General features: G+C 38.8%; 2 protein-coding genes across 3 annotated transcripts in view; one reads left to right on the forward strand and one right to left on the reverse strand.

Moving 5' to 3' along the window:
* Positions 1 to 3,080: 3,080 nt before the first annotated feature.
* LOC139715665 (uncharacterized) lies at positions 3,081 to 7,085 on the forward strand. The gene is made up of 3 exons (XM_071627222.1): positions 3,081 to 3,675; positions 4,841 to 6,053; positions 6,458 to 7,085. The coding sequence occupies exons 1-3, from the start codon at positions 3,081 to 3,083 to the stop codon at positions 7,083 to 7,085; spliced, it is 2,436 nt and encodes an 811-aa protein (XP_071483323.1).
* A 10,692-nt stretch (positions 7,086 to 17,777) lies between these two features.
* Positions 17,778 to 24,323, reverse strand: part of LOC139715700 (Kv channel-interacting protein 4-like) — a 374,395-nt gene continuing 367,849 nt past the window's right edge. For both annotated transcript variants that reach the window (XM_071627251.1, XM_071627250.1), the window contains exons 6-8: positions 23,063 to 23,167; positions 21,411 to 21,473; positions 17,778 to 20,085 (exon numbers count right to left, since the gene is read on the reverse strand). In XM_071627251.1, the coding sequence (XP_071483352.1) occupies positions 20,038 to 20,085; positions 21,411 to 21,473; positions 23,063 to 23,167 (216 nt within the window). In that variant the 3' untranslated portion in view covers positions 17,778 to 20,037. The remainder of the gene's footprint in view (positions 20,086 to 21,410; positions 21,474 to 23,062; positions 23,168 to 24,323) is intronic.

Below are 24,323 nucleotides of genomic sequence, written 5' to 3' on the forward strand. Positions count from 1 at the left end.
ACCAGTATATAATTATTATTGGTACCTCTACCTCTTTCTTTGGTTGCTTTATTTGTTAGTTTGTGAGCTGATTTTTGGACGAAATTGTCAATAAAAAGTCTTGAAGACGTGTTTTTGCAGTTTTTGTTTTGTTTTGGCGATTGAGCACCACAGTTCAGTTGGAAGAGTAGAATTTTAACGTTAGGACTTTTTTTTTTTTTTGCTTGTCAGCTGGTGAGGCACCACAATTGGTTGACAAAATGTGACATAATTTCATGGCATAATTTCATTACCATAATTTTAGGCCGCTTCAAACATAATCCCATGTTTTTTGCTGGTCACACTGGGTAGTGGGTAGATTCAAAGTTGTCTTATTTCATGCCACCTCATGAGCTTGAACATGTACAATACCCTCACAGAAAGAAAGATTCAAAATAGAAATACCCGAAAGTAAAATTACATATTCTATGAAGCCAAGTGTCAAATGGTTACAAAATCGCACATGAATGATGTAGGGTTCTATTGAACTTCAAACGTGTGATCTAGACTAGCATCAATTTACATGTAGTTATCAAAATCTGTCTAGTGTCAATTTTAGCCATAATACAACAGACTAGAGCTCTAGGGTAGGCCCTACCTAACATGAGACTTTAGTGTAAAATCATGAGTAGGTGCCTATTGTATGGTCAGTTGAGTTGTTCATAACTTCATGCCTTTTTGAATATTATATGGCATCTTGTGGTCTCTAGCTATTAAAGTAACTATACTGTAGGCCTATACACAGCCCAGTCGCTGTAAAAACTTGGGCAGCCTGCTTTTGCTGATGCATGGTGACTGAACTTATACAAAAATTTGTAGAGAGTAATATTGTAAGACAAGAAGACCACAGCAACAATTTAATTTTCTTGAACCTTCAGCTGTTTGCCATTTTTATATTTCACACATTTTGCTGATTTGGCACTAGGCTGTTCTGCAACTTTCCTAATGTTAAGGAAGCTTTATATTGATGGTTTAGTTTTGGTTGAGATGGGGCTTCAGGTTTCCAACTTTTCATGAGATAATGAGAAATCTCTTAATAAAAGAGCTTGATTCTTAAAGAGGAATTTGAAGTTTATTGGATGAAAGTTGGTTTTGAAATGGCTGAGATATTCAATGATAAAAGGTGGCCAGGACCCACCTTTTATCAGGACCACTCTGTTTTACTTTTAAAAAAATATATATTTTAGCTGTTTCAAAACCGATTTATTGAGCTTTTAATGATGATAGTAATGATAATAATGATATTATTATTATTATTATTATATCGTTATTGTACTATTACCTCCGCCAGGGAAGGAGGATATGTTTTTAATTCAGTGGCGTTGGTTGGTTGGTTTGTATGTTTGCCGAACAACTCAAAAAGGTATGATTGGATTTGAATGAAACTTGTAGGAAAAATTGATAATGACACCTGTAAGGAACAGATGTAGGATTAGAACTTTGTTATTGATCCAGGAATCTTTATGGATTTTTGAAGGATTTTTTTATCTTTTGCCAAGTAGGTCAATGAATTTCCGTACAGTAGTTCAAGCTGCGCATATGTGAGGTTTGCATACGCGCTCTGAAGCGCATATGCTCTGCTTGGGTGAGGCACCACATAGCTGCAAGCTGATGACGTAAACAAAAGGCTGCTATATTTGGAAATTGGACAAAATTCAGCATGCGTGTATATGGGTGACAATGAGCTGCTTGGTGGAGGTCTGTGCTCTCCAAGTGCTTTTCTTGATTATCATTATTATCATAAGTATCATTGTCATTATTTGGACATGTACCTCAGTTAATGTTAATGTTCATACACAGTTGTGGAGGCCTACAGTATAGTAATCCAAGGATATATCCACATGTACACAGTAGGTAGGCTCAATATGGAGCTTGCTCTATCATGAAATTGTAAGATAACATGAATTAATATACGGTACTTATGATTTTTCTACTACAAACGCTTATTGCACACTCATTCCTATATACTTTAAATGAAATTCATCTAAGATCTTTTTTTCTTTTTTTTTTAATGAAAAAAATGTCCAGGAAGGTAAGGTACATACATAATGATAAAACAAAAACTTTCACAAAGATTTAATCAGCACCTGATTTTTCTTTTCCTTTTTCACTTACAACCCTAGAAGGAGTATAATTGATAATGTGCTGTATGTATATCAATTATGCTCCTAGGGTTGTAAGTGAAAAAGGAAAAAAAAATCTGGTGCTGATCAAATCTTTGTGAAAGTTTCTGTTTGAACATTATGTGAGATTATAAGAGATTTCCATGAGATTTTAAAGAACTGAATTTCTCTCTTTTCTTTTTAGTAATTTGATTTGCTAATCAAATTGTAATGTCTAGTCATAAAATCAGAAGTATTTATTGCAGACAAAATTTTAAAGGAGAAACTTCTTAGATGTCTATGCATGACCTCAGATATGACATCTGAAACATAGAATATTTTCACCTGTTCAAACCAATAGATGGGAGAGTTTAAAACAGATGATTACCTACATTGTAATTCATCAACTCACCCCCCACTTTACACAATATGTAATATTACTGATCTGGTGCAGTGAAAGTACATCACTTTAAATTTCTTTGGCATTTTCCCCTTTGGTTTTAAGGAAACTTTCACTGTTTTGACTGATATACCACCCCATGTTTGTTAGCAATTTACAGAATGGTACAATGTACATTGTCGTAGTTCAAACTTACAGGTAACGTGAGAGAATCATGGAATTCTTTTTATCCCATTTTGGTATGATGTCTGTCTCTTTCATGAGAGTGTGAACTATGCTGAAATGTATCACATACATGTAAGCCTTAGTCTTGGATTCTAAGCTTACTATTTCCGATTAACATGAAGTTGACTTAATTTGAAGGTGGTACACAAGAGCTTTTGTCATTTACATGTACATGTATGCCCTACTCTGTCAGTTTAACATCTTAAAAGTGCTGTTAAAATGAAATGGCATCAATCACAGATAAATGGGCTAATAGACTTCACTTCACAATATTCTTTCAAACTTCTCCAGCTGGTATAAATTTTATACTAAATTAAAGGACCTTGCCTTTTGGAATGCCACGCCGGAGGACACCTAGAAAGACAGCATCGCCTGAGCTGTTGGTGACAGAGACTGACAGTGGTGGCAAGGAGTACCATGTGACCCGCCATGCCCAACTTGCCCTGAACATGTTGAGCCAGTGCTGGCGCCACCACCCCGGCCTGTGCGACACCACCATCGTCATCGAGGACGAGCAGTTCCACGCGCACATTGCCGTTCTGATGGCGTGCAGTGAGTACTTCCGAGAAGTGTACAGTCTCACCGCCCAGCCGGGGAAGGAGTTGGCGGAAGGCGAGTTGTCGCTGCCAGGGAAAACCGTCCACCTTTCGCAGCTCACCGCTGGGTCATTCCGGAGCTTCCTGGAGTTTGCCTACTCAGGCAAACTCTGCCTCACCATGCAGAATGTGGAGGACTGGCTGCATGTCGGCATCACGCTGAAGGTGCATTCTGTCAAAGAGGCGGCCAAGGAGTACCTGAAGTCGCAGACAAACTCCGACAACTGTGTGGACATCATTGCCATAGCTGAGAAATTTGCTCTGGCAGACATCAAGCACAAGGCCAACCACGTCATGTGTGAGCGGCTGATACTGCTTTCTCAGTCATATCATGGTGAGATTGTGATTATGCTTTTTTTTAAACAACAACTTGCCTTTTCTTTTCTTTTGTATTCTTATATTTTGTTATGCTTCCTGTTGCCTTTATTCAGCCAGATGCCACTATTTCCATATTCATTACAGTTGTCCTGTGCATCAGTTGGATAGGAAATATCAAATGTGATTTCTAACAGATATGATAATGCAGAAATATAACACCAAGTGACATTTCTTGCATTGTAAATTGGGTAGAATGTTCATGACAGACAATGTGATTGGGAATTTGCTATGAGTGAAAACTGATGTTTCAATTTAAACCAGCATCATTCACACTTTCTTTTCATTCATTTGATATTGTGCAAGTTTGTTGCAAAGCTTACATTGCTTGTTGTTTTTGTTTTTATTTTGTTTTTGTTCTTTAAAGAAATCTTAAATTACATTTAATGTTAATGCTTTCAAAATGAGTTCATAGTTTACAGTGTGGTTAAGTGAATAAGACCATGCACTTTCAATCAATCATGAAGTCCCTGGTTCGAGTCCCCTTGTTGCAGTGGTTGTGCCTGTAGGAAAGGCACTTTATCATCATTGCCTTGTCCTTCACTCTATTATGGAAGGGACGCTGCATGATTTGAGCTTGTTGCGCATCAGTGTGCATTGATGTGCATGTATGAATTAAGCCACCGCCGCCATTTTGAGACTCCAACTCCTACCACTGTGATTCCCAAACTTCCCTCACATTCTCCCCTACTCAAAAATTCGCTGTGTCTGCTTCTATACTCTAGTCTACACCACATAAACAATATATTTAGTGAGTTGAGCCAGCATGCTTGCTTTTTGGCATGGAAGTCTCAAAATGGCGAATGCCACCTTCAGTGCACTATGCGTTACGCCCATTCCATTGTACTAGAGTTCGGTGAGTTGGCCTCATGATTGCTTGGTTATTGCATTCAGTGCTTCCTTAGCAGTCTCTTAAAACAAATCAGTTCAATTAATCAAAATCAGAATAATAATAAATATTTTTTTTTTATCCCGATAAGTAAATAAAAAAAAAATTCCTGTAGATACAATTATGTAAAAATTATTTGTTATAAATTGCTAATGGCATGTGACAGAGCTATGTCAGCAGATCTATAGGCAGAAATTGTAGACAATACAATGTTTCTGTTTTTCATTCTCAGAAGATCAAGGAGCACCTGAAAAAGAGCAGTCTTCAGATGACAATGACTTTGGTCCCGAGCCTGCTGAGAGTGGCAGTGAGGCTGAAAATCAACCTGCCACTGAGAAACCGGTCAGGAGGTCGCCTCAGAGGAAGCAACCCCTCAGACCTGCAAGACAGGCGAGGTACCACTCACAGGCGGAGACCAGCCAGGCCTCTTCACCGCGCAAGGTGGAAACCAAAGCTGCTCTGAAGGCTGTGGTGCACAGACCTCGCAGGACTCGAAAGCACCCGGAACCCAGAGCCCCCTCGCAGAGGGTGTCGGCCATGAGACAACGAGCGTTGAAGGCAAAGAGGGAAGCTATAGGTGTTGCAGCTCGATCGAAGCCTGAATACTCATGCAAATTTTGTGAGCTGGTCTTTCCGAGATACCGCGAACTCCAGACGCACTACACGCAGGAACATGCTAAGTGCGCCACTTGCAAAAAGATGTTCAGACACCCGGATGAGCTCCAGAAGCACCGAGAGGAGCACCGAAAGCCCCGACGAAAGGTAGCCGAGCGATCCAAATGCTACACGTGCCCCTTCTGTGGAAAGAACTGCCACTATAGCTCAGCGCTGAAAATCCATGTCCGGACACACACGGGGGAGAAGCCCTATGAATGTGAGATCTGTCAGGCTCGGTTTATCCAGTCAATCAATCTCAAACGTCACATCCTCTCCTACCACAAGGATGAAGAGCCCTATGCCTGTGACATCTGTGGGAAGCGGTTCCGTGTGCTCGTCTACCTCAAGAGTCACGAGGTGACTCACAGCCAGGACAGGCCCTTCCAGTGTGAGGCCTGTGGTGCCATGTTCAAGCGCAAGAGCGACCTACGCAGCCACAGGCGGGTCCACAGCTCCGATAAGCCGTATGCGTGCGGAGTGTGCCTCACCAAGTTCAAGACGACCAACGACCTCAAGACTCACATGCTCATCCACAACGATAAGAAACCGCATGCCTGCGAGCAGTGTGGTGCCACCTTCAAGCGCAGTGGCCATCTTAACAGGCACATGATGATCCACACCAACAAGAAACCATTCCAGTGTGATCAGTGCGGTGCGCAGTTCAACCGCAAAGAAAATCTCAGGAGCCATGAGAGAATTCACAGCGGGGAGTTTCCATACAGCTGCAAGAGCTGCGATGCAAACTTCCGTCACCTTAGCAGCCTCAAAACACATGAAAAGACGCATGTAAGGTAGGGATCAGTGTGTCCTTTGTTTTTCTCATCTATAGCCTCAATGTGCCGCAGCATGATTATGTGAGGTTCTTCATGACTTCACAATTATTGTACTTATATGTAGTAGAGTTATGAGATACTTTAAAGAGACAATTTGTTTTTCTGCAACAAGCCACGTACACCTTTGTTTCAATATTAACAAAACAAAGAGTAAGCCTAACTGATTTTTGTTTTGAGCTGGTAATCCTTGAAAAGTTATTGAAAAAAGTAAGAACCATGATAATCATGATTGAAAGTTTAGAGATTAGGATAAGTTACTGAACTGTGGCATTTTTCCTGAAAGAAGAACCAACTGTATGTATTAAAACTTCCTAAAAAAAAAGCAGCAATTTTGTTTCTTCATACTTCACTTTGATATACAGTATGAAGCCCAAACAGGCTATGGTGGTTGAGGAAGCTCCCCAGAACCCGAGGCTTCTGATGCGCCTGCTGACTCCTGCTGGCGAGACCCACACCCCAACCATTACCGCCACCAGTGATGCCCTCACCATGGTAGCAGCCACCATGTCCACACAGACGCAGGAGACCGACGCCTTGCAGCTGGCCCAGAGGACTCCCACTGTCCCCATCCAGCTCCATGTTGCCTCCACCAGCCTGCAAGATCTGGCCGGAGTGGCTGGAGCCAGCGGGAGCATCGACATCAGCCTGGTCAACCTGGCCACAGGAACACTGACCCAGAGCCAGAGTCCCCCGCCGCCGCCTCCCCAGACCCAGCTCCAGCAGCCCTCGCCCAACCCCGATGCCCTGCTCACCCTCAACACCACCCAGGCCCTGGCCCAGGTCCAGGCGGAGGCCCAGGCGCAGATCCAGGCCCAGATGAACTCACAGTCGGCCCCACTGCAGCTGACCACCCAGCACCATGTCCACAGTGGGACCAACCACCACCATGCCCACCAGCATCACCAGACTTCGGGACAGGTTGCAGAGACCCTCATCCAAGGCTCCATCCCTTCTGTGGCGGTACAGGGAAGTCATTCCTTCATGCTCTAATTGGTACCAAACACTCTCTGGAGCATTATGCAATGTTTTACATGAAGAGTAGCACTGTAAGCCTTGCCTTGTGGATTCTATTTTACTGATTGCTTCCCCCCCCCCCCCCCCAATCTTGGCAAATTCTTAAGAAAAACTGACAATGCTTTGAAAGCAAGTAATAGTGTTAATTGCAAGAGTCTCTACTGGTCTCTCCTACACGTACATTATAAGTGAATTATATGATGGGTTACATATTGTAGCAGTGATTATAACCTATTGCTACTGATACACAGGCAAAACTAGCTGTTCAGTCCTGTGCATTTGATACCCTGTTGGTCAATTTCAAAATCAGTGTCATTCAATGACTCACAGTCAGTCACTTGAACATTATGTTGAGTGGGCACAGTTTTTGCCAACCAAGTACAGTATTAAGCCATTCTTGCTCCACTGCAAACTTTGGGGATGGTGGGAAAAGTTTCAGAGGCAGCTCTTCTCTGAGTCTCACAATTTCCTTTTGTTAGCAGAGTAAACTCCAGTTAGCATGATGATAGACTTTTTATTGAGATCAGGCGTAGCATTAAAAAGAAAACACAACACTTCTTTTACCATGTTTTAGCAGGATGGTAGACATTTCATTGAGATCAGGTAAAACATTAAAAAGAATACACAACACTTCTTTTAAAGTTTACCATGTTTTTGCAAAGCAGTGAGATAAGTCACAGTCTCATTAAAGGTAAAAAATAGTTCTGGTACACCTGCAAAACTGTCAAATTTCGCTCCAAAATGTACATGTACGCCTAAGAAATTTGTGGAATAGCGTTGGATAACGAAAATATTCGTTGGATAACGATGAAAATGTGAAATATTAACCAAAAAGGTTCACATCTCAGAACTTACCCAATCAGGGAAGGCTAACTCGGACTTGGGGACAACTCGGCCCCGCTGTCAAAGCGAGGCCGAGTTGTCCCTCTGGATTATGCACTGTTGTGCTATGGGAGCGCTTCGCGTTCTGGCTGGTCACAGTTACAGGCCGAGTTGATACAACGCGTGCATCAAAGAACCTCTTTGGGCGCATACAAAATGAACGTGCACCTGTGTATAGAAATATGGAAATCATGAACTGCGTATAAATTGTCTGAAATAGGGCTGAGTTGTCCCTGAGACCGAGATAACCTGGATCCTTTTGGAATAAAAGTCGGTATACCAACTTTTACTTTTGATCTCAAAATACTCCAAAACAACTCATCCTCCCGGCAAATCATGTCAGCCAGGTAAGTTTCTTGGTAGCCTCTTTTGATATATTGCTAGCAAATATGAAATGATGCAAGCTCCTAAAATCTGGATAACTTCAAGGATCTGACAAATAATATGAAATGGTGCAAATATTCAATTCAATTCAATTCACATTTATTTCGGATATCAAAACAAGGTAAATATTACAAGGATTCATTTGGGTAACACCTATAAGAAGCAAACGCTTGCCGGGTAAGGTGCACCCTATTGCAACTGTATAATAAACATAAATAATGATATAATATACAACATAAAAGCGACTAAAAATAAAAAAAAAACATACAGCGTACATACATACAAAATACATTCACAAAGACAAAAAAAAAAATAATGGATATCGGGTAAGTGAGGCGTCAAAAAAAAAATTAATGTTGGTTGAAACGTACGTTGACTCAAAAGATGTGAAATATCAGATTGGATAAGTTAAACTGCCAAGTAAACAGTAAAAAATCATGCAATTAGTCAATCAGCATTCGAAATATATTATAAGCGTCAATGATATAATTCGTTTGATTTTTATAGAAAAATAATAATACTAATGTTAATCAACACTAACATCTAGTGATAATTATTAAAATGAACTTTGAACAGTAACACAAAAAAAAAACAATATAGCATGCAAAACATTAAAAGCAGATACTTATTCGAACTTATACAAATGAAATATAATGTCAGTTTTTAAAAGCATGCTTATTATCATGTAAAAAACAATTAGTCAGTATTTCATATCATAATTTGCCAGATAAAAAGGAAGTGTAGATGGGAAACGTTGATTTTTGTTGCAGAGTCAAATCGGAAGAAATCATATGATGGCAGGTGAATTCAAAGAAATGTATTGCACAAGGATCATAATAATGTGAACTAATAACATATGTAAAATACGTAAAATGCATGCGATGAAATACTATTGTGACACTGATAAATTATAATAAATAAGGAAATAATACATTAGGAATTATACTCAGAATGGCAAACAAAAGAAGAAGAAAAAACGAAGCACAGTATTGCACAAAGATCATAGCAATGTGAAACTATAGTATGATATAATAATGAAATGCATGCAATGTGATACTACTTTATGAGACTTATGAAAATCTACACCCACTGGTAATGGGACAAATTGATTACGGAAATATAAATTGAAGCAAATGAACATAAATAAACTCAATTAATGATACAGTGCAATATGAAATGGTAAAGGTTCTCATACCCTTTCCAGAACTATGTTTTCACTTTAGATCAGACAAAGTAATGATGTCATCACATCACAACCCTTTTGTCAATGTGTCCATTAAAGCCTGATAAAAATCCTGATTTTTATTGATGATTCATTCAAACATAATCAACTCTCTGTACACAGTCATCATTGCTCTTTAGTTGCATCAAGTATTTTGATATGAACAGTATAATTTCGTTTTCTAGAAAATGTGTCAACACAGAAAATTAGTGAAGATATTACCTGTTCAAGGAAAAGGCATATGATTCATTGAAATTCTCTAGCTGTCTATCTTTATTATACCCCCGCCAAACGAAGTTTGAAGGGGGTATATAGGAATCAGCGGTCGGTCGGGCGGTCGGTCGGGCGGTCGGGCGGTCGGTCCGTTGCAAATCTTGCGTCGCGAACTACTTCCTCAGTTTTCAACCGATTCCCATAAAACTTGGCACAGATGTGTGCCTTGGGTTGTAGATGTGCAAGACGTATTTTTTGACAGTACCCAAAAGTATGTTGCCATGGTAACGGCATATTATGGGCAAAAATGGGTACAAATCTTGCGTCGCGAACTCCTCCCACAGTTTTTGATCAATTTTTATGAAATTAGGTACAGATGTTCATCTGAATATGTTAATGTGCAAGACACATATTTCCGCAGTGGCAAAAAGTGCGTTGCCATGGTAACAGCATGTTATTGGTAAAATATAGGGCAAAATGCTTCATGGCATGACTGCTTCATCAGTGTTCTTCCAATTCTCATGGAATTCATATTGAATGTTTGTCTTAGGATATAGGTCAGCATGACACATTTCTTGACAGTGACAAAAAGTATGTTGCCATGGTAACAGCTCACATATTATGAGCCAAAATGATGGAAAATTTTGTGTTGCAAACTACTTCCTCAGTTTTTGCCCAATTTCCATGAAACTTGGTACAGATGTGTGCCTTTGGTTGTAGATGTGCAAGACGCATTTTTCGACGGTACCCGAAAGTACGTTGCCATGGTAACGGCATATTAATGGCAGAAGATCAAGGAAAGATCTTGCGGATTTAACTACTTCCTCAGTTTTTTGACCAAAGCTTATGAAATGTGGCACACACCTTGATCTTGGTGGGAAGATGTGGAAGACATATTTTTCGGACGTGTCGGAAGCTGCGTTGCCATGGTAACGGCATATTAATGGCGGAAGATCAAGGAAAGATCTTGTGGATTGAACTACTTCCTCAGTTTTTGACAAAAGCTTATGAAATGTGGCACACACAATAGTCTTGGTGGGAAGATGTGCAAGACATATTTTTCGGACGTGTCGGAAACTGCGTTGCCATGGTAACGGCATTAAAATGGCAGAAGATCAAGGAAAGATCATTCCTTGGGTAAGACTGTCATCACGGGGCGGGGGTATTAATCACCTTAAGTGATATTTCTAGTTTCTCCCTGTTTTGACTGAAATTCCACTGTTTTTGTCTGCTTTACTTTTATCCAAAATTTTTTTTTGAAGCGTATACTTGAGCATGGAGTGGATTTCACTCTTGTGGTGACCAGGATTGGGAGATAGTGTAGATCAAGTAGATCTGCAGTGCAGAGATGCCAACTTTTGCTTTTTTTTAGCATTTTGTACTTTTTTTGCCAAATATGCTGCAGGTTTATGGAAAATACTGTTTTCCCCTAATGGTCTTACTGCACAATATGTCTATTGCAGGATAGTAAAAGTATTATTTGTTTGTTTTTTCAATCAAGATCTCATGCCTTTTTAGTCCTCAGAATACTGCAGTGTGGTTTACAAAATTGACATTTCCTGGCTGCACAGTAGGATTCAGTGTGTTGGAGAAATCATCAGGTGGATATACATACAGTACCGACAGCAAATTATTTTCCATGGGAACATTCAGGAATATTTCCGAATATTTGCAAATCGCACATTCGCGAATATTCGCAAATATTCAGGAATATTGAGAAATAATTGGCGCTTGATATCCTAAGTGAAATATAGTAGGGCCTACATAGGGCATTGCAACGCGCGCATATTCGCAAATTTACGATGCGCGAATATGCGCGCAATGCACAAAAGTGCGCAAACATTTGCGAATATATGGACAATAATTTGCTGTTGGTACTGTACATTGTCTCCATGCCATTGATCTCTATGGGAAGTACTGTATGTTGATATTTCATTGGCCCATTTCATGCTATACGAACAACTGAAGCCGCCAGGCCGCCATGTTTCCATGCACACTGCATTGGGACTTGCACGCATTGTGGATTAGTCATTTCCTCTCGTACCATCCCTTTCAAGATTCAAATTGTTGAACAGCCTTGCCATGGATGCTGCAATGCCGTTTTTAGAGAGATTTTTTACATAAAGAAATAGAAATGTTGCTATCCTTCCTTTTATTTGCATCATATGATTTCATCTCAAAAAGAAGAATTTTCTGTGCAATGTGCAGAAGGGGTATAATTTTTTTTTCTTATGCTGATAAAGTCATTCTTTAATGTCCAGTACTCTTGCCAGTATCTTTTGCATCTCATTTCATTGTCTTTAAAGTAATTACTTTTAAACCGTTAAAGTCCCGCGTACACTCGGGCACATTATGGGAAATGCATGTTAACGCAAATGCATGTTAATGCAAAATCATCTTGTCGTCAACAGGTTAAGGTCGAGCCTACTTTCAAGGGTATAATTGTTTTTTCTATAACAAAAAAAAAAATGTAAGCATGCATACACATTATATTAGAGTTGTTTTCTTTTCCTTTAGAAGGACTAGGATTCAAGTTCCCACACAGGCAGCCATGGATGAGAATGCTTAGAGTCATACTTCTTATCCAGGTCTTCAAGTCTTGGCCAAGGCCATCAGCTATTTTTGTAATGATGCATCACATTTCAAATTGCATTGATATGTGTTCATATTTCTAAGTATGTATGATCACATGGGAATCATGGCCGCAGGTTCGTTGCTGTTCAAATTTATGATTTGTTCATAGATAATACAAAGGAATATTTTTGTAAACATACTATGTACTGGATGTGTTTGTTTGTATATGTGTGTGGTACTGGAAGGCTGAAATATCTTTAATGCAAAGTAAGAAAATAAGATATTTGTTTGTGGGATGTGAGGATGATGCTGAATTGCACCAAAGACATCATTCCAACATTCCAACAGTAGTTATGAATTGGTCTGTGATTTGATGTTTTTGCTTGTGTTGTGTGTGTGTGTGTGTGTGTGTGTGTGTGTGTGTGTGTGTGTGTGTGTGTGTGTGTGTGTGTGTGTGTGTGTGTGTGTGTGTGTGTGTGTGTGTGTGTGTGTGTGTGTGTGTGTGTGTATGTGTGTGTGTGTTCATGTATGCAGATGAGGGCACACAATATTCATTTATTCAGTGTGTCCAAAGACGGAAGTATAAGATTATGCATTTGAAGGGGTTGGGGGAGGGGTGACACGCTTGCAGCACTGTTGAAAATGTATGAATGAATTTGCATGTAGAGTATCAGAAAATCAGTGTCCTTGCATTCCGAGATCATGCTTGAAAGATCAGTACTGTCCATTAACTTCCCTTCTGGTACACTGCATGTCAAAGTGATATGATATCTGGCGGAATTCAACCTCAAATATCAAATTACAATAGATTAAGAAAATGTATATAATTGATAATGCAGACTGTGAACTCGTCTTTACAGCACAATCAATGTTACCAAAAAAAGATTTTTTTGTCACTCCAAATTCTGTTCAAGAATCCCCATAATGTACTGCCTTGGGGGACAGCTGAATCATTACTGTAAAATGAGGAATGTTCCGGTGCATTTTAATATAGGGAATTTCATGAAAGCCAAGATTTGCAAAATCACAATGCACATGAAAGTTCTTGTCCACACTATTTGCACTGAATGCCAGTGGCAATTCGCGAAAATTTCATGCCACCAAAAAGGCCGTCAGCTCCAATTCGTTAAAATTTCATGCCGTGAATATATCTTGTTTGACGGAGACCTTGCGCTAAACAAATTCATAGAGATCTCAAACAACTTGACCAAACAGAACCACACAAAAAGAGTCAAGAAAAGCATGTTTCCAGTCTGTTTTTATTGTGAAATTACGTCTTGTAATGTCTGGTACAAATTTGTATGCATTTTTTTTTTCCATTTCCCCCTCATACCCTCATTCACAATGGAGCACCACAAAATGGTGGATGGCGCAACATTCTTTTGCCACATAAATATGTGTGAATGAGACAGTAAGAAGTATTTACAGCAAACGGGTGATTAAAATCCACATGCGTTATACACAAACCCCTGAAAAGGGTAGCCCTCCAAATGATGCACAAACACAAATGATAGAACAATGACCCTTCTTTTTCAGTTTCCATTCTTTTCTCCAAGCAAAGGCATTAGTTACGCTCAGACAGTGATCCTTAACTTTGAGGATAAGCTAACTTCAAGGATAAGCTCGTAGTTAAGTATGGGGTGACAAGTGTTGCATGGTCTTTTTCGTCGCGATATCCACCAAATGACAATTCTGTGATGAAATTGTTATTTCGCTGACAAAATTGTCATTTTATGACAAAAGAGACAATGTGACACTTGATGCCCCTACTTAACTACGAGCTTATCCTTGAAGTTATGGATGACCGTCTGAACATATCTCTTATGAACTTCCTCTCTGTCTTCTATAGTCCACCAGCCAACTTAAATCCAAGTAATGAGGCAGTGATAATTGACCTTCAAATAACATGGAATTCAAGTGCTAACATGACCACAGAAGTGGAACAACACACAAAATATTATCCCGTCAGATTCCAATACATTATACGCAAAATCACCACATATTGTTTGAAGATATGAATTTTAATAGCATCATGATATGGCTCTAAAAATACTGGACATTTAAGGAAAATGAAAGAAACAAAATCAACAAGAAAGTGTCACCAAGCTCCTTTGTGGATACATTGTGAGATATACTTGAAAAAACAGACAAAGTAGAAAAACTCTGCGATCCAAGCAAAGTATGTCCAGAACTACACGTAATATATGGGGATGACTGTACGCCATTTTAGCAGGGAAATATTACATGGTAATGTCACATACAAATATGACACCTTTGCATAAGTGTGCGCTATATGTTTTCGTTTATGTTTTAAATGGAGGGTAACACATACTTGCCAATAATGCTAAAATATTTCCTAACATTACATGTCATCGAACCACTGCCGAAAGTTATATTTACCAGCCATAACATGACACCTATTCTTTTATACAAAATGAAGCAATTTTGTTTCGACAAATGTAAACCCCGAATACAACCTCTGCATCGAAAAAAAAACCCCAACAACTTTGATTTAACATTTATATATAAGTGAAGTGACATTGTTGAATACTGCAAAAGCCATTAAAAGGTTTAATTAAGAAACAAACAAAAACATTCGCAATCTCCCATACGACATTCAATTATCATTTATATATTTATTTATTTTACTAAGATATGGGGAAAACCAGTATAGCATTCAATGTTGATGAAACACTGTAAAGACTCAAAGGAAAAGTTTGCTGCTACATGCTGGAAAAAACAAAAATCATATACCAATGGGGCAACATTTTGGGCATTATATTGATGAGGTAAATTTATGTGTGATATTCAACAAACAAACATGTCATCACATTTTTCTACCTGTTTCTTGAAGCAAGGCTAATAAAATAAGAGTTTTGCTACACTTTGAAGGTATTCGATGAAAAACTGTGATGTCATTTCCTTTCTGAAACACAGAGATAGAGAAACATACTTTCTGCATTTACTTTTCTGTCTCTCTTACCCCCCCCCCCCCCCAACAACTGCAGGGGAGGAGGGACTGCATGCATGTTTCCCTAAATCTCCCGTAAAGGGGTTCTTGACAAAATCTGGCCTGACAATTTAACTTTTATCCAGGAAATTTCTTTTAAAAATGGGTGTTTTTTCTCTCTTTCTCTTTGAGCTCCTAAGAAATTCAAAAACAAGGGTTTGGAAATATCTTGAAAATCTGGCAAATCCCAGGATCAATTTCCCCAAATGCCTGCTAGTTTTGAAAGCTCATTCCTCATTCAGGTTTTTTTTTTTTTTTATTGAAGGGTAGAAACATTGCCCCAAGTTTCCCCTCAACTCGATAGTTGGATGTAACATAACAGTAAGCAAAGCTGTTAGATCTCTCTTATACACTTTGTTATATACCTCATACAATTGTAGTTTTACCTGAGATGAGGTGAGTGTGTGTGTGTGTGTGTGGGGGGGGGGGGGGGGGGGTGTCTGTCTTTAGATGGGGGTTGGAATGAGGGCTCACCTGAGATAGGGGGTGCATTAAGCAGTGTTCTGGATTTAGGGGGGTCTCCCAAACAGGAAAAGTCTGCAAAAAGCCCACAAAAGAGGGGTTCAGACATTTGGCAGTCCAGGGATAGGGGGTGCTTTCAATGGGAGGAAATGAGTATATGCATACCCTATGTTAAATGGGGGGGGGGGGGGGGGGGGGGGTGGGGGCGGTTCTCTATAAGCACTTAGCAGAATACTTGCCTTCAACCTGTGGGTATACAGGAAAATGGGGAGCCACTTATTTGCAAACAATGGACAAAACAAAACATGTCACAGCTATGATTGATTTGATAAACTTTATCACCCTTTCCTTAAGAAAGACACTATTTGTGTATAAGGCAGATGATACTGTTATAGCATGGTGTAGATATAATTCAACATGAATGGCTAAATGTTTTAAGTAAGCTTCATTTATAGGATTTAAGGTAGGAATTAATTTCCAAATCTGCCACTACAAGGGGTAATATATTCCGGAAGTAAAAAAAGGTCCACAGAATAATTAACAACCTGGAAAAAGGAGAAAGAAATCCACATCAAATATGAAATAAAATTGGAGGTAATGTCGGCCTGATAAGAATCCATGTGTTGGGTGATATGTCACAGCAGATACATTACAAAAGTTAACTTCTTTTCCATGATTAAAAACATATTGCATAATGATATTGATAACGATAAAATTTAGTGACTAAACAAGGGCACATATGACACTGCTGATCCATCTTTAAAATTATTTACCTACACTTTCAGGTTGTTTTCTTTTTAAATGTACACTCCCCCATGTTTTGTTTTGTTCTTTACAAACATCTATTCAAAATGCCCTCCATTTTTTGTCAAACCTCGTTGGCTTTCTTTTCAGTTTATCCATTAGATGTCAGAGTATTTGTTGAGCTAAGGAATCCCAGAAATTATTAACACTTGATGTCCTGTTCACACTTGATGAAGTACTGTAAACAGTCACATTTTTTATTGGATGTGAATGGATCCACAGGAGGAAGTATAACATCACCAGATAGTTGGGGACAGCAAAAAATGCAAAAACTGAATACATGGAATATAATATGATAATTTCTTCATTCCTATCCATCCCATAGATTCATATATCATAATTCTTAAAATCTTGTCGATAAAATAGCCTAATCCTACAATCATTCTACATGTATAACTGCTGTGCTCAGAATCATAATAAAAACTCTTCAAGATATGTATGTACAAGAAAATATAATCCATTTACTACTTAAAATGCTATCCAACTCTAGGAGGAAGAAAATAAAAATAAACAGCAATACACACTCTACAGAGAAGATCGAATAAAAAGCTGATCACATAAGCACCTCCCTATGGTGCTGCATTTACAATCTCTGATCACGAGAAAAAAAAATGAAGTCAATTTACATCCAATATGCCTTCTACACAGTAGACCTCTCCTTAAGAAATATCCGTATCTTCTCTGCTGGCATATAATCAATCGGTTCACGTTCGTTAACATGGCTATATGATATATGCAATAGATAAAGCCACAGAGAGATCCCCAAAGGCACTTTGTAATCAAATCCTTATTACCACAAAAACCAAAAAGAAAACATTTGTGTAACTGTGGCAAGTATTTGTGAAAAAAAAAAAAAACCCAAATGTTTGAGACATGCCTAGAAGCTGAGAGATTCACACGCCACCAGCTGTCAAAGAAATTACAGCTAACCCCAGCATTAGAGTGCACGTCCTTTGTGATGTCGTTACAATACCTGTACAGGAAAATACACTGATAAACCCATTAAAAAAAATTACATCAATACTGGAATGCAAATTTAAATGAAAAGATGAAAATAATGATAACAGTGATATATATCTTGATCATTTCAAAGAGGAAAAAAAAAAACGTTCTCTTTGTCTCTCTCCAAACACACACACAAGTTATAAAGATTGAAAATTCTGTATTCCTTCCATCCTAAATTGTACTATGGCAAGCCTCTTGTGCTCAATAAAGTATCGACGACTACCGGCACCCCATAGTCAACACTGCACTACCTGAGGCAAGCAATGGGGTTGTGGGACCATCTGAAGATTTGAACTGTAAGAGTCTCACAGGCGTTCTATATTTGCATCAACTCATCACCTAGGCACCCTCCTGGCATGTGCCGTAACCATGCAATCACTGCAACGTCATATCTCAAAAGAAGAAGAGACTGCAGATATATGATTTTTTTGATGAGGGTGCCAACGGGGCATTTCTGTGTCAGAGTTTTCTCCCCCTTTGTTTTCTGCAAGAGTATGCAGAATTTTAGAAAATATAACCGCAAAATAGAGAAAGAAGACCTCCACAACCTACATATGAATACATGTGTGAGGAATAATGATACCGGACATATTTTTCTCTTTTTTTTTAATTTCATGACAATTATTAGCATTTTGTTTGCCTTTTGATTCTAAAATGAGCAACTCCCAGCAAAAGATAGAAAGCTGTACTCACAAATATCTCTCCCTTACATTGATAAGACCATATTGCTTGATACACTTAGGTATGTATGTATGTATGTATATAATAACTGTATATGATTATTGTCAATGATTTAAACTTTTTTATACGGAGTATTGGAAACAAGCATATAACCACTGTATACCTCTCAATAAATTGTCGACTACATTTGCATCTAAATTTTTTGAGCAATCGATAAATGTTCTCTCTTAATCTGCTGTCGTTATTGGTTTTACATATACAATATACACAGTCGGAGCAGCTGAAACCTCGAAAAACCTCGTAACATGATATAGCACCTGTTATCAAAATACAAATAGTCATCTCCTGTTGGCGTACCATATACTGACTTACTGCAAATTTCTAAGTACTGCCTAGCTATGCTCCCATTCTATAACAATTCTCCCCAATATCTACTAAGTTTTTGTACCATTCACCAGCGAAACTCTTGCATGCATCCCATATCTCTTGCTCCCCGCCCTCTCCCAATTTACACCTTCTTTATACCTCTGCCGTGTGAAATACTTGCACGGCGAAGCAGTATCTGTATACAGCAAAGGCGGTAGAAAAAACTGCAAAGAGCTACAGATCTGTACACAGAGTAAAGGAAGAAAAGGTCACTTTAGGTCAAATGTGTACAAATCCAGATTCAGGTTCCAACTGGCTCCCTCGCAACCCCTCTAACTTGAATTTATGGGCAAAACTCCGTCAGTCAGATTTTCCTCTTCCATGTCATCTTTGTTGCTGCTGTTGCCAATTTAGCAGTATGCGCATTTGCACTGCTGCCTCTAATACTGATTCATTGTTCTGTATTTGAAATTAAGATGTTTCAGGATATTTGCTCTTTCATTTCTCTGTGTGCCAACATGGTAATCACTAGTTTTTGATAAAATCATCTTGATATCAAGCCATTAAAATAATTTTTAAAATGCAAAGTCATCAATCAATACAGACCTTGATTTTATGTCTTTAAATTGACAACAATGCATTTTCTGATCAAGTTTCCTATGTGTGAGCTTGCCTTTAACCCTGAACTTCAACAACTAAAACACCTTCCAGACATCATCCCATTGTTACCCTAGCTCCCATGTAAACAGGAAACAGACCCGCCATTGCCGATTTGACAAGAGAATCATCAGCACTGACTTTATATAGTGAAGAGAAGGAAGCAGCAAAAATAGTTGTGTACTAGATTGTTTTTGACAAGCCCACAAACAAATTCTTCCAAGAAATGCCAGTGATCTCACAAGTTATTATGCAAAACAAACAGAGAAATGAAGTAAAAATAAAAAACTCCAGAATAACAGCATTTCAATATTGTTGTCTCCCGTTGAATGAAAGCACATATGCCTTATACAATTTGACTTTGCATTTTATTTGACCCGAGAGATTTACACGTCACATTAAAAAAAAAATAGGAGAGGCAAAATTTGTTGCTGTTGATTCTGTGGGCCCATTTTTGTTGTTGTGATGCGGTAAATTTGAAGAGACCTTGTTGCCATGGGGAAAGTTGAGAGAACTCTCCATCAGTCGCTGTGATGGCCAATAAATTTTTTCTCATGTTGGCAGCCGTTATGGGCGTGTGAGGATGAAACTTGGTTTTTTGCACGTGCTTTTAGCCCCCCTGTCTGTCATCGCATCCAGTCCCTCCGTGCGCGGGGCAGCGCCGCTGATCATAAGATTGTGTCAAAGACGTGCATGGACTTCTTGATGTTCTCATCCTGTGGAGTGGGACATTTGACATAAGAAAAAAAAATTGAAAAAAGTAGATAGATAGATGGAGAGTTTGAGTGAAAACGAGAGAGAGAGAGATCGAGGGAGAAAGGAAAGAGAGAAGAGAGAGACTACATACCAGGTGAGAAGAAAGTGATCAATGAAAGGCTTGAATGGGCAGATGACTAACCCAATTTGTTTTATTGACCCTCTCTCTCTCTCACCCAATTCCTGGCAATCTCACTTAGAAAAGAATTTGCAGCTTGTCAAGAATTTTGTATTGCTGCATCAATCAAGACTTGTGCCATGAGAGTCGGCTACCACGAAAAGCAGGCCAGAAATCTTCCATGAGCTCCAAACTACCCCCCCCACACATCACATACATATTTTACAATTCGTGATAAAGCCATTGTAGTGTGTCCAAGAACCTGCAGTGCTAGACCTACATATGGCAATTTTTTTTTTTTTTTATTTTTTTTAGTATATTCATTCATTTTTCAGCTTTTAGATTTGCTGGGTTGCACAAAATGAATTCAACATGCTCACTTCAGATGATGAGCTTGTATCGCTGCATTGTGGGTATTGAATTTGGAATATTTCACTGAATATGAGCAATGTGAGATACCTTCCTTATCAATGGAACATTGCATATTGCTGTTTTTTTATCAAGTAAAGCAGAAAGTTTCTAATGTCACCTAAGTGAAGCAACCACCACTTACAATCTGTCTGCAAGCCTGTTATCACACGCACAAAAAAATGTCTTAAAATGTTGACTCATCTTACTAGCTTTTCAATCTTCCAAGAAGTCTTTCATCTTAGTGAAATACAATGAATTTATTACAATCATATTTATGCAAAATACAAAGCTACATGTATCTATTATTACAAGTGAATTATATAAGAGAGAAATGTAAAATCTAAACATAAACACCATATTCTATCTCAAGTTGAATAGAGGCATTGAGCAGAAGCAAAAGATGCAGGAAAGTGTCAAAAATTGTTTATTTCCTGTTGCCTCACTAGAAGGCAATTCAATGTAGAATTTCAGGAGGCCGCCCTCAGTGCAAAATGGCATCGTTTAACAAACCCTTGCCAGTCTCCACAGTGTTTGTGGGAGAGGGCCAGTCCTTTGCTTTGATTTTCTGTCTCTTGCTTTCTTTTGTTCTGGACATGTTATCTGACGCATATATAAAACTTCTTCATATCATTGAAAATGGGTATGATTTGCCTCGTGTGTGTGTGTGTGTGTGTGTGTGTGTGTGTGTGTGTGTGTGTGTGAGTGTGGGTGTGGGTGTGGGTGTGGGTGTGGGTGTGGGTGTGGGTGTGGTCTTACCCGTTTACATGAATCAATGAATTCATCCATGGATACCACTCCATCCTTGTTCAGATCCATTTTCTAAGTGACAAAAATGATGAAAAAAGATGGGGGATGAAAGAAAGGTCAGAATATATAAATACCTTGATATAACAGGAATATAAACACTTGGATATACACTAGTTTATAAACTTATTCCAAATTAAGTTTTTAAGTTTGTTTGTTTTTTCTGACAAATCACCTGAAAGCTTGCCAGAGGATTTCTTGTGACATGAGCAACAAGTCAAAGTACAAAGTGGATTGCAAGCATTTAAATATATTCACAGTGGTAACAGGTGACTTGAATGGCTCATTAGTATACCAAGGTCCTTAGGTGAAATGTAATGTACCAAAAAAAAAAAATCTGAATGCATCAGCAAATTGGCCTGCTGTTGCACAGGAGACATAGAATATTGCAATGGCTATTTTCAGAAGGTAATTCACTACTAAACTGATGCTGTCGCTAATGGCAACAGAAGTCCACCTCTACCACCTTTGTATAGTCAATAGAAAATGCTATCTACCACCTTTGTACATACAGTCAAAAGCCTGTGTGCACTGTGTTGTTTTCGTCTAAGTAGTCGGGTCTATGTTAAGGTGATTTTTTTTTTTTAAATTAGGTATGACTAAGGCAAGGAAAGGAGAGAAAAAGAAGACAAAAGATAACACAAAACAAATAGAAATAGTGAAAAGAACAAAGTAATGATAACAGAGGAGGAAAATCCATAATGGTGGATGTTCTTCATGAAACATTTTGAACAAAAGGGACAAAACTTCAAAAAGAGATGGTACCCATAAAAAAAAAAATACAGCCATCTTCTCTTCACACGCTGACTGAAAAAAACAATACTTGGAAACATTTCCGAGTGCAATTATCACATCCGCTGAGACAAAGTTTTTGATTGTGCGGTGCCAGTAGAGAGCTGGCGTCAACAGCGGTAGACTAATCAATAATGCCAAGATCGCATGGTACGCATCGTGAGATAATCCCCCACGATTTTCGACGGGACAACCCGCCTTGCAAACATGACTCTAATGTCAATATTACTCCTCCTCTTGAACAGTCTGCCATTTTTCAGACTAGCCCCGCTTCAAGCTGGCTCAAAGTAACAAGGAAAATGATGGGAGATTTCCAGACTTCAGGATTTACTGCTTAAGTGGGTGCAATTTTCATGATGTGCACACCATCCAAACCAGAGCAAACACATTAAGTATTAAGATTAACAGAAAAAAAGTGCACTATGTACGATAAATAGTCCGTAAAATTTTACAATCACATTACTTTTTTTTCGGAGGGGGGGGGGAATCAAAGCTGATTTATATTCTGTGCTACCCATACTTTTCCAGTCACTTGTGGAAATGAGGAGAATAAAACTCTTCTTTACGAAAAATTATAGAATTTGGGAGGATGAGGCCAGGAGATAGCACATGAGATTGAGATAAGAAGGATGTGTGAGAACAGACTATTATCCAAGGACTACAAACACAGACAAGCAAAAACAAATACCATGGTATATAAAAAACAAAAGATACACGAGAGTGCCAAATTATCAAAACGCAATGATACGACACAACAAAGATGGCGACAGCAGAGATTGAAATTGACTGTTCTCGAGGAGCGGTCTACTAACCTGGAAGACTCTTTCGACGTGTTCTACTGGTGAGATATCTTCAACCGTTGGCTCGGAGTACTTTCCCATCATGTCGTAGATGGCTTGCACTATATTCAGCATTTCCTGTCAGAATAAAAGATAGTGTAAAAAAAAAAAGAAAGTACATGAAAGACCAACCAAACTAACACCAAGTTGTAATCTTTATGCAAAAGTATCCTACATTACTAGTGCAGATTGAAAAAAAAACAAAAAATATATATATATATATATATACAGTACTTATAACAAACATTAACGCAAAATACACGGCACAGACATAAGTATGCTCCAAATGGATATGCTTGTTGAAATGATCAACGCTCACATTATTTTGTATCGTTGGATCAGCTGCTAAACTGACAGAGATAATTCCACAGCAACACCTGAAAAAGTAATTGTTCAAATCCCAGCGAAGGGCGGAGGAGGTAGTTCAATTAACCTCTCATACACAGCAGAAACTGAGTGCACCTAACAGCCAGCAAAAAATGAGTTTTGGCAATAGTTATCATCTCCTACAGGTGTTTCAATTTCGGTTTAATCCAATCAAATAATCATCCAATTTATCATCAGAACTTCTGGAAAGTGCAACAGTTTTGAGCACACTTTCTACAGGTTTGCAGTAATTAATAGGTTTCCCTGAATCTATCTTTTTTGAACTTCTCTTCTTTACTTATCTACTGTAAAAGTTTCAGGGTCCTGATGTTGTAGGTTTTGTTGGTGGAAGCACCAAAAGGTGTAATATGTGTTCTGGTGTGATTGCTGAGAGATCATTGCATAAGACATGAAAAGTAGAGTCCCAAGTGTGAACGAGCCAAAAACTCATGCATGTGGAAGATCCACAGAAGAAGCAAAGAGCTGGCCATGTAAAGAGCCTGATGACGCGAACTGTTTCACACACCCCCTTCGTGGAAATGAGTAAACATTGCCGACTCCTTACGCCTCACCCCAAGAGACTCTTGTAATAGCCAGTGGACTGTATTATCCAGGCACATGGCGCCACATGAAAGAATTAAGCCTCTTTTGACGGCTTGCAGGCATGAGCAGGGCTTAATCTTTCTCTAGATATAAACCTGCTGCGCCTCACTATGAGGGATGATGTTCTGCGTGTAATGATCTTCACAGCCAATAACATGAAATCACAAAATGATATATTTGACAATTCAAGTCAGAAAGGGGGAGGGAAAGAAATGGGAAAACCTGTTAAATCATTAAGAATGCAATGTACCAGAATAAAGAAAAG

The sequence above is a fragment of the Diadema antillarum genome, unplaced genomic scaffold, assembly GCF_040938485.1.
Source record: "Diadema antillarum isolate AM-2024a unplaced genomic scaffold, OU_Dant_1.0 scf00000053, whole genome shotgun sequence".
Lineage (NCBI taxonomy): Eukaryota > Metazoa > Echinodermata > Echinoidea > Diadematoida > Diadematidae > Diadema > Diadema antillarum.